The sequence below is a fragment of the Megalops cyprinoides genome, chromosome 15 (genome assembly GCF_013368585.1).
Source record: "Megalops cyprinoides isolate fMegCyp1 chromosome 15, fMegCyp1.pri, whole genome shotgun sequence".
Lineage (NCBI taxonomy): Eukaryota > Metazoa > Chordata > Actinopteri > Elopiformes > Megalopidae > Megalops > Megalops cyprinoides.
In genome coordinates, this window is record NC_050597.1 from 12,925,375 (window position 1) to 12,937,260 (window position 11,886).

The window sequence follows — 11,886 nt, forward strand, 5'->3', positions numbered from 1 at the left end:
CCACATCACAAAGACATCTGCCCCAAGCCTGGGATACATTTGTGTATGATAGCTGTGACTGTTGCATTGTGTGCTTCTTTCAGAAGTACTTCTTTTAGTATTTCTTTGGTTCTTGTTCTTCTAGTTCTTTTCCAAGAATTCATAAGTTTTCACCTCATCATTCTCCCTCTAGGGACATATGACAATACGGCAAGCACCAAAAACCAAGGCCATGCAGAATAACATCTGATGAAGCTAAATTTATCACACAGGATTCACTATTCACTGAATATTCAGTTCTGTATTGCAGCGCTTTAGGGGAGAAAACACAGGGGTCGGGCAAGGAAAAGCTCTCCTCTGTGATGTGTTTGTGAAGCCAAGCTGCTGATTGAGGCGGTGAAGATCTGTAGCTTGGGACGGCCAATCAGGAGAGTGGCCAGGGCTGCCATAATCATCTCATGGGGAGGGAATGTTAAACTGTCCATTTAAACTGTTAATTACACCTTTTACACAATCAAGAGACATTGCAAACATGTGTCAGACAGCCCTCAGGTCCTATTTAACAAAAATTACTGTCAGCACTATCCGAGATGTTGGTGGGGACAAATTAATAGGGCTGATAGAATTTCCTTCACAGGGTTATTTCCCCCCTTTTATTCAGGAAGCATCTGGGCAGAGGAGAGGCAGGGAAAGGACAGCTCTCCAGGCATGTCTACATTTTTTTTCTTTTAGCTGCTGCATTGGAAGACTCCAGCATAATCCTCCAAAAAAGCAGGGTTTTTCTAGTGGCACCGCTTTACCCCAACAGTAAAATTTGTTACAGCTTACTGTTGAGTACCGATGGAAGTACAATCATGCACAGTAACAGTTAATATGAACCTGGCAATGGACAAAAATAAACATATTTCCTCATATTTATAGAGCATAACCTTTTTCCAGGCCCTCTGGATAATAGTTCTTCTGAATGGCAGGTAGTTAGAAGAGTATCACCTGATTTTCTCATATTTGCGCTGTGTTGTCCTACCTCACTGACATGGTCCTCGGCCTCATGTTTTCCACATGGAAGGAAACACATTCCCTTCACCTCAGAGTACTGCGCAATAAGGACTGAATGAAACATTCAATCTGGACAGGCTGTGACTCAAGGCTTGGATTAAGCCTTGTGGATTTCAGTCATCAGTTTGGCTCGAGACACACAAACAAATATGCATTTAAAAGGCCTTCTTTAAATTGTATCACAGGTGGTCAGACCACATGTCTGATGTGATCAAAGGGTGATCCTTTTTCAAGATTTCAACCCATATTAACCCCAAACCACTGTAAAAACTACACCACTGTTTTTTTTTTTCTGTGTAACTCTGTTCAAGACTTAAAAATAATTGGTCGTTTAGGTTTTGGCGGTCATACCCATGACATCACTTCCTAAATTCCATGAGACCATTATCATATGTACAGCTGGCTGTAACTGAACGCAAGCCGTTTTAAATGTGATTTATATCAAAAAATAAAAGTTGAAAGAAACAAAAATGTCTCATCCCTACTTGTAGATTCTGAGGGAAGTAATTTAATTAAGAAGCATAAAAGGGAAAGAAAGAAACAAGAGGCCTACGAAAGGCTGAAACCAAATTATCCTGTGGTGTTGAATCCACAAATGCCAATCCTGTACAGACCCTAAAGGAGAATTTCTGGACATTTCCAAACCCTCTAAGATTCATGGGAATCTGAAAATAAATATTTCTACCTCAACAGACAAAACAGAACATTTTTTTCTGAGCTTTGATTAGTCTAATTACGTACAGTGTTAGAGGGGTTTTAGGTGCCTTCTACCTTTCTATGGAGAACAGTAACAAAGGTGGAGGGTCTGATTAAGTGAGTTATTGCAAAACAAATGTTATCATTTATACTGGTCATTTCCATGGGCAAGTCGGTCCCTCTCCAGTGGGAACCAGTACACTTCCTCCACCATGTGGAAGGGTTTAACCTGCCCTTATTACTATGAGTAAGCCTGTAGCTGGAGGGAGGCTGACGGAAACCCAGAGCATCCAGACTGAACACTGGTGGCCATTCCTGCCACAGCTTCACACGGTAATTTTGGTTGACAGAGAATAATTTCATTAGTAAACAGTAACCAAGGCAAGAAGCAAGAGAAGAAGATACGATTTTTTAAAGACTGTTAATGTTGTTTTATAGCCTCACAACTACTACTCATGCAACCACTTCTAATAAATATATTACATATATAATAATCATTGAAAAAATGATTACTATAATGATGGTTAATATTAACACTATTATTAGCGGCTGTAATAATAGCTGTAGTAATTGTTCATAAGTAGAACTCGTAGTGCTTGTAAACTTTTGATGGTAGATTGATGACATACAAGTAGCTGTACACAAATTTTAATGTGAAGGTGAAGAGAAAACTGAAAAAATGCATTGTGTATTGTGTTTAATTAAATGTATTGTGATTACATTTAATTATGGAAGATGCATTATGCTCAGTATGTGTCATCTGAATATTGATGGACAAAGCATTGTTCATCATAAGTATATACCATAAAGTATGAGCAGACAAGGGTGTTTTCTTGGATAATGAAGAATATAATCTTTTGAGCACTGTACCTGAAGGCTTGGAGTGGTTTTCTCCCCAGGACAATCGAATCCACTTGCCCCTTGACAATCATTTCTCTGGTCCCCCACAGTGACATCTTTTTTTAGTAAAACCTATGACATTAAAAAGCAGAGGTGAAAAAACATGATTGGCTGTACCTACATAACGGTACACAATTATGGTCCAACACTCCATGAATTATTTTTTTCTGGTGTTTCCAGTATCAATTTGGCCTTGTAAAACACATCTTCTCTTATACTTGAATTTGTAAAAATTGAACTGTAGAAAATACATATGCAGTTAAACAATTAAAACAATTATCCTCCATGCTTGGTGATGAAATAACAGGACTTATTTGTTAATAATAATTGCTTATTAAATAGCAACTTAATGTTATTCTGTCCTTTTTAAGTCTCCCTGACATTAAAATCTTGCAGAAAATGCACTTTCTATAAAACATCTGTACCAAGTGAAAAGGATAAATACATTTTAGTCAAAGTTTTATTACTGATGGTCATATATGATTAAAAAATGGTGATGATTAAAAATCCACTGCAGTAATATAGTTATCAACAAGATAGCAGTTGATTACATTAGTTTATCACTTAAATCTACATGAGTGCAATGGGTATGGTGCATGTTTGCTATTTTCATATTACACCCTTATTAAATATGACATTTGCACGCGTTTCATCGTGTTCTCGTCGTGTTGCGTAACTGGAGGTTATGCCTGTTTCAAATGTTGCAGTGGCGTGCACAGTCGAAATCTAAGGATGAGGTCATCTGTCTAAGTATGGCGTGAATAATGTTATTGCCCAAAAATCTGTTATTTTCCGGGGCTTTGTGTGTTGGGTTTATGTCTCATTGGGAGACAACGAATTGCCAAACAGACTAAGCCCAGGAAAGAAACGATTTATCTGCCACACCGTTGGACAGTGACCCACACATTTTGAGCTTTCAGCATTAAGTATAAAATCAAGATTTTGTGGTTTCTGGCAATTTAAAACATAACAAATTATGAAAATATTACTAGATTATGCAGGTGTATTTTACTTTAATATGGAAAAAATAGCAATTGCTGTTAATCACGTCGGCTTCCAAGGTTATTTTGAGGGAAATGGCAAAAGCAGAGCAAGAGCAAAGGAGGTTGCCTTGCCGCGTGCATCTCACATGGTGCTATGAGTCACTGAACATATCACTGGCATGAACGTCTGAATTACAAAAATATTATGCACATAATAATTATGTGCATAATCGAAGACAAACACATCACTTACAGAGACCATGAATTCTAACACAGATCTAGGTGTCTTGTAGATGTTGAGACGTTACGTTATCTGTATGATTTTACATACAGTACATGTTTAACTTGTTGCCGTTTGGTTAGTAGGAGTTCCTCGTTGGATATGTCCACTCGCATCATTATGTGCGAGTTGCCATCAGTCGGTTTTAGAAATGAAACATGAAATGAAATCTGTCGAATGATTTATTTATTTTTTATTGCAGAAATATTACGACGTACATATCTCACGATAGACTGCTCTCAATAACAAAAGTATCCAAGCCACGCGCGGAGAAAGGGATTGCCGCACGGTGGATGATGAGCGGTTCATTTTACACTTTAAAACAGACTAGATCCAACATATTTCAGATCGACTATGCTCTCGGGACTACATGTTTGAGAGAGAAAGGAAGTTTATCCTGCTGGTATCTTTAAATAAGCAACAAATTAGTGCCCAGCATGTGGGCTCACAATTACACGAGACTAACCAGGAAAAATGGAACCACCTGGAACCCAGTCAGGAATGAACCGTCTGTTACAAAGTGCCGGCAGACGCCCTCTCTCTCTCCTTCCACTGTAAGTAGCTGGCCTCTACCATGTTTAATCTATTAAACAGTATAGCTTCTTACTTGTTTAAGTCATTGTTTCCATTAGGGGTAATTGTATTTAGCCAATACATCTGGACACGCTACATTTCTTAGAAGGTAAAATGAAATTGCTCTCTGTCTCCCATGCCTCGAAATAATTGTTTACGGACATCACACAACATATCATTGGGAAGACAGGAGAGGAAGATGCATTTTTAAATTTTTATTGTTCTGAATCAACCAGACAAAACAGGGAAAAAGCAGTTGTGTAATTGTTCTTTTATATTTTTATCTTGGAGTCAATGTTAAAGTTTCTTCTGGTGAGTCTCTGTACTTTCTGCATGTCATGCTTGTGATAACATTTCTCAAACCAGAGCAGAATTAAAATGATTTTACAGCTGATCAAACAAAACTTTTAGTGTACTTATTCCATCCTAATAAAAATCACCAGATAACCAGGGTTTATCTTAATCATAAACATGTTACTGTAATATTTTAAAGAATACTACTCAAACCTAGCTAATAACACATGCACCATTCTCTTGCCATTTGGCATTTGCTTGAAAAAAGTACCACACTATAGATATTAGATCTTTATCATATACCCACAGTTTGTAATATGTAGATTCTGTAATTATATTTTGGAGATTACCTTTTGTTTATCATAATGTTGCCATTTTTAATATGTGGCGGTGCTGCAAAATATTAAACAAAAAACATAAAATGTGTACCTTAAAATGAGAATTGGGCTTGTTCTCACAGCTCACTCCTACAATCCTGGGTAAGGGTTTGGAGGGGATGTTGTTGTTGTTATTGATGTTTTCGGACATGGAGGTCCCAGGGGCCTTGGGGCACCCGTCTGTGGGGGATGTCATGTCTCCGGGGGTTTCTGTGCTCCCGGAGATGGTGATCTTCCGGATGGATCTGGAGAAAGCGGTGGGGGAGACTGCGTTCCTGTTCAGGTGATCCTCTTTGGTCATCTCTTCTTGACGACATTCCACCTGGGTTAACTGTGTGGCCACAGGCGAGAACCGGGGTCCATCTGGGTGCATCTGGGACCGGCCAAGGTAGAGGGACACCTGGTCATTCAAGTTGTGCTGCAGCTTGCAGTTATCCAGAGTCTGGCTTGGCAAGTAGGTTTCTGCAAAATCTGGGCATTTGGGCACAGAAGGGACAGACAGCTTGGTCCCAATGGTAAAAGGCTGGATCTTCCTCATTATGCTCTCTGCCATGGCTCAAAATCACACTTTGGTTTTGCAACATATAAAATTAGTAAGGAAGGAAAGAAAAAAAGTCTGTATCCTCTCTCTCTCTTTCACTCTCACAAAGTCCACAGCAGGAGAGAGAGAGGAGGAAAAGAGTGATGTAAACAAATGTAATTAAAAAAAAAAAAACACTGGAAATTTTAGTTGTCCACCTTCTTGTGCATGTTGAGAATGCAGAGCACGCAGGACAGGATAGCCTCCCGCGACTCCTGCGATCGGACGTGATCCCAGATGCGCCGCAGCAAGGCACCAACGTGTGAAGCAGCCACTGAGAGGCTTCTCCTGAGGAACTGCGCAGCCGAGCCCACTAATTTGCTACTAAGCAGCCTGATAAGCAGGGAGCGGAGCAAGAGGAAAACTGCTGGCATGCTGCCGGACTGCGCAGAGTAGAGAGAAAAAAATAGAAGTAGAAAGGGAAAGGGGGGGAGTTTTTGAAAAAAAAAGGCAAGAGGAGTGAAGTCACCACTTTCTGTCAGAGCATGTGCAAAATGACTGAGGGAAAGGAGGTTGTAAACCCTGGCTGTCAAAACTTCCTCTCTGAGTTAAGAGAAGAAAAGCCGCTCAGATAAGACAGTTGAAGGGGAGACGGTAATAGACTCCAGTCTGACCCTCTGGATCAGAGCTGCTGTGGAGTGAGGTAATGCCTTCAACATTAAAAAACATATACCATATCAAGCCCTCACCTCTGCCCTCGCGATGTCTCCCTCTCTCTCCTTTAAAAAAGATGCAAAAGAAAATACGGGAAAAAGCACCAAAAAAGTCGAGAAATCCAAGGATTGCTTTATGTCTGTCCTTGCAAGCGATGAAACAGGGTTGTCTTGCAGGAAAGAGAGAGTTCACAGCAGGGGAAAATCAACATTCAAAAAAACAATAAAATATTTTTTTTTAAAAGAAAGTGCAAATCTCACATATACTCCTTAAAGAATAAGGGTGAAAAAGGAAAGCCTTTTAGAGCTAGGCTGTTTTCTGTGAATGAAACAAAAACAGACTCCAGGACTTTTCCTTCCAAAACTCATAGGAGAAAGTACTACAGAGGAGGGAAGAACACAGAGAGCTCCTGACTTCTTCTTGAGGGGTGTTTGTTCTTCTGGCTGCCTAGGAGAGGGTTGTGTTTGTGGGTCTCTCCCAGCTGCGAGGCTCTGCCCCAGGGTCAGTTGTCAGGCCCTTCTGGTGTCTGAGACAGTAAAGCCCTTCCTCTGGCTACTTTAAGGAAAAGCTGCTTGGCTAGACAACTGTTCAGCACAATTGAGAGTGCTGACCCCCCCCATCAGCTCAGCTCAGCTCTGCTGCAGTTGGACATTTGTGGAGATGATTAGGGATGGACAATGGGGGTGGGGGTGGGGGGAGGGGTGTCACAGAAAAGACAGCATCAGGGGAAAGAGAGCAGGCCATCACCAGGGTGGAATGATTTCCAAAAAAAGTAACACTGACTTCCTCAAAGACCTGCTGCTTCAAATCCTTTTTGAGTAGTTGTTCCCTCAAAGGTCATGAGTACCAGGTGGAAATGGCACTCTCTCATGAAATCACAGATGCATGCACATTGTACGCCAAAAATAACTTTCACTAATTTGCTAAAATTGTTCATTTATGAGTTCATATTTGAAAATGCAAGTACAGAAGACGTTATTTATTTTATGTAGATTACATGAAAATTGTACATATTGAATATTTTTTCTGCTATGCAAATGTAAAAATCATCTTGTATAAAATAATTAAATTTAATCCAGGAAACATAAGGGTCACCTTTAAATCTCTAAAACAAAATCAGACAAAATCATGCACCTACATCCTGCTTATTGTAACTCAGTGAAACTTTCTGGAATGCTTGTCCTTGTCTTGTGGGATGCACAGTGGAACTTCAACAGAGAACATGTGATCACTGTCTCCGTTGAACTGATATGAGAGTACAGTCAATCCTCTATAATTGCAAATTGGATCATTTCGTGCTCCCTTTTATTGGGTAGTAAGCAGCTGGGTCTGTTTTAATAACACTGGATTTTACTCACTGCTGTTATTTGCATACTTGGGTTAAGTGCATAACATCACAACAGTCCCAAGCATATTCCATTATCAGGAGTCAACTGTAGTTGCTCAACAGAACACCATATGGTAGGGTCAGTCCTGGTTAAGACACAGTTAATGGCACTTAAAAAAAGCTCTGGTTTCATGATGAAGTCATCGAAGGAAGAGTTTTAATGTGTTGCAGCTTGAAAAGAGAGAAAAAATTGTGTGTGTGTGTGTGTGTGTGTGTGTGTGTGCGTGTGTGTTTGTGTGTGTGCGTGTGTGTGTGTGTGTGTGTGTGTCTGTGTGTGTGTGTGTGTGTGTGTGTGTGTGTCTACTCGTGCGCCTGTGTGCATGAATGCACGTCCCTGTCTGTGCACGTCTGTGTGTGTGTCTTTCTGTGCGCCTGTATGTCTGAGAGAAAGCTGGACAAGAAAAGTGAGTGGTGGACGTGCCAGAGAAATAAATGAATCAGATTTTAGTTGTAGTGTTTCCCATTCTGCCAGATGCATAGCTTAGCACTGCACCATGTTTGACTGTTGTCACTTCACACTCTGCCTCACAGCCCCTGTGAAAATCACCAGTGGACTCCCACATATTACTCTCCCCCTCATGTCCAGGGAGATTGTACAATCAGTACATTATTTCATGCAGCCAGAAAAAAAAACCCTCTGGACAGATTTATTCAACAGCTGGGGGCTTAATTGGTGAGCCACCATAGACTGTATCTCTGGTGTTTCTGCCTCCAGCATTGTCCTAAAATAACTGGATAAAAAACAGCAATAACCCCAGGCTTTAGACTGAAATTTCACAGACGTAATTACTACACCTTCTGATTTACAGCATGGAAGAGGAGCTTTTTTTCCATTGAAATCCTCACAAAAATATTTCAAACAGCCGTAAAAAGTACAAAGAAAAAAAAAGAAACATCAAAGACTGAGCTGATTATGACTATAAATCATCATTACTGGAAATTGGGGGAGAAATTACGATATTCTAGATGGGAGAGAGATGAAAGGGATGTATTAATATTGCTGTTTATCAGTACCTCTGTAGCTCTGATTAAACATTTGCATCACTAGGTTTGCTGAGGTAGCAAAAATGGAGGCGGAAACAGAAAAAGTGAGAAATACATCAAACTCTGGACTTCAGCTGAGGATATATTATGAGTTAAAAGCAGATAAATCTCTTCATCTCCACATACAGACCTTCACATAAGGAGTGTGTGAACTGAGGACAGCCCCTGTGCTTGTTTTCTGCGTATAAGGCAAAATCTCTTCTTGCGCTTAGTGAGTAAACATTTAGGGAAGAGCATGAAAAGTGGAGTGCTGTACTTTTCAGACGTATTGCACTGCACTTGATTTGAACCAGGTGTCCAGTCCAGTACATAAGTTGGTTTAGGCCACTGTAACACCTTCCGTATGTTGCTGGTCACAATATGCCCTGCACATTTTTGGGTTTGCTCTATTACGGCCCTGTTGCATTACAACCCTCTCTTAAGAACTCATACATACTGGCGCAAATTTTGGTAAATGACTATAAGCAGACCAGGGCACAAATTTAGCCTGGGGCGTTATGTTGACGGGTGGACCTACTATCACATTACATTAGCTCACTTCGACATTGCGCTGTCTCAGGTGCACTTCTAGAAAATCATGCGTCTCACCTTATGATGCCATGATGGGGACGGCTGGTGTGCTGTTTTGCCTCTGCACTATGTTTTCTTAACCTTTCAGACACAGAGGCTTTGAGTGGTGGAGCCCTAGCCTAGGAGTTTCTTATAATAACTGCAGTTTCATCTTGAGTGGAATGCCATTCTTTTATGCTTAAACATTGCCAGGAAAGATGGTTCATTCTGGAATGGCTGATGATAGCTGAAACAGCTCTAGATTTACTTTATTGGGGATTGTAAATACAACATCATGGTGGTCATGTGTGGAGCATAAGCAATTAGGTCATGACAAAATGCTCCCAAGAAAAACGTTGATGGTTATAAAATGAACAGGTCTGTCCTCCAATAGTTATTTCAGAGGTTACTGCTGAAGATTCCAATTTATTCCATCTTCCAGCTATACACTTATGTACAACAGGAGTTGGTTCTGTTTGGTTGGTTCAGGTTCTATTTCTGTTCTAGAATGAGATCTCCAGTAAACAGGTTTTTGGGAGTATTGATTCTTTTGAACATATTTTGTTTTCCACAAGAACATCAGCAAATATATAATTCTTCAGATATGATCATAAGACAAAATGACCATGAACAAGATAAAGTGAACTCCAAAAAAGGATACACACATACATATAGATGTAGACATAGATACAGCATGCATTTTGTATCTTTTCCATGTATCCCATTTTAGCTTCATTGATTTACTGACATATTGACATTCTTATTAGCATACTTCTGTCATGTGCATACTACAGGTAAGTGCATAATATCACAGCAGTCTTGAGTATATGCTGTGTTCATCAGGTGACTACAGTAATTTACAGTGTTTGACAAGCTAATGTTGACAGTTTTGGGACCTTTGCAGACACCTTGGAAACCTCGTGAATTTTTGTGGGGGACCTTTGTGAATAAACATCTTCTGAAACCTAATCCATTAACTTTAAGTACAGTACAGTTTCATTTTATTAACGACTGTTTTGCCATAGTACTGTATAAAAGTTAAATAATATTTGATTAAATGAAAACAAATGCAACCAAATGTTTAGACTGACTCAATAGCCAAATAGCTGGTTAGAATTAATCAGATGGGAGCCAAATATTCTCAGGATAACAAACTAATGTTTCGTGAAAAGAAAATCCCGAATATCATTTATTTATATTTCAATGGTGGAAAATTAGATATATATAAAAGTAAGAATGCATCTATGTGGTCGCACACTCTTCTTAGCTTGGCTTGGCCCAGTCCCTGTGCAAACACTGGAACATAAAAACGCAGCTCTGGCCAGGTTGGACCCCTCATTATATTGTTTAAATGGCAAGAACTGAAGAGCTCTGCCTGCCGACAGCAAGCGCTAACACAATACAGACTAAAGGAGCAATTGTTTGACTTGTCAAGGCCGTGAGTTGTGGAGTCAGTGAAAGTTTGTGAAAACAAAGGGCAGGACAAAATACTTTGGGAATGAAATAGTCAGGCCATAAATCAGTAGAACAAGTATCTTATGTACCTACATAGCCTTGAATTCCTATCTATTTAGCTCACCCCTGCACCCATGTCCTGAAGACAGTGTCAACATTCTGGCACTTGTTACTGTCCTACAGTACAGACCCACAAGCAGGCAGGGGGAGCCAGAGGCAGAATGTGCTGTTGGTGTTGACCCTGTTCTTCCTGTTTCTTTGAAAACAGATGCAACAACTGTCATCTTCAAAGAAATGTACCAAGCCTTGATAATCGCATACCAAAATGCATTATTCCATGTGGCGAGGAATATTTTGACTGAAAGGCAAGAACAAAGATTTATTTTACTGTTGAACCAAATTAACAAATCATACACCTGCAATGTATCACAGCCTTGTGGGATGGTTGCACTTTGATCAAGGCTCATTATTTTACATTTCAAGCAATGTTTTGGCCACTAGTGCTAATATAATGTGAGGAGGCACGTGAGGAGGCGAATCTGTGGAATTTTCCAACTGTTGTCATGACAAATAACCGTGCTGCCTGCTGAAAAGTCTTATGCAACTTTCTCGAACTACTGGAACGTTATGGTCTGGCCACATTACTTACTGAATCTAGTTTGTAGCTATTTTAACAACGTGTGAATTATGGTCCAGTCCCAGTGGAATTTTACCCACATTTTTTGGTCAAAATATTGGAACTGGTTTTTTTGGAAGTAATATATAAGGGTTCTTAAAAGCACTGATCTGGAGGACATTGATATCAGAATATCAGGTCTCTGTAAATATTCCGTGTTGGAATACGTGGGTATAATGGTGGGTTCTGATGGCAGAGGTCATGTCACTGAGGTCATCACAGCAATAATTCCAGTGGTAGGGGTATGAAGGAGCAAATGTTATTTAGACACAGACATGCAGTCAGGAAAGTACTGAAATTTGACTGCTGTCCTCACCCTGGGACTTTAGTTTTATTTGTAATTTCTCTCATTTTAGTTTTCTGTTTGAGCAGAGAACATGTGATAAGGAATTAAGGGAGAATT

At 39.9% G+C, this 11,886-nt stretch overlaps 1 protein-coding gene across 1 annotated transcript in view; it reads right to left on the bottom strand.

The window, feature by feature from the left end:
* Positions 1 to 5,744, bottom strand: part of LOC118790326 — a 47,264-nt gene extending 41,520 nt beyond the window's left edge. Inside the window, exons 1-2 of the mRNA XM_036547235.1 lie at positions 5,191 to 5,744; positions 2,602 to 2,703 (exon numbers count right to left, since the gene is read on the bottom strand). Of these exons, the coding sequence (XP_036403128.1) occupies positions 2,602 to 2,703; positions 5,191 to 5,691 (603 nt within the window). The 5' untranslated portion in view covers positions 5,692 to 5,744. The remainder of the gene's footprint in view (positions 1 to 2,601; positions 2,704 to 5,190) is intronic.
* Positions 5,745 to 11,886: the final 6,142 nt, after the last annotated feature.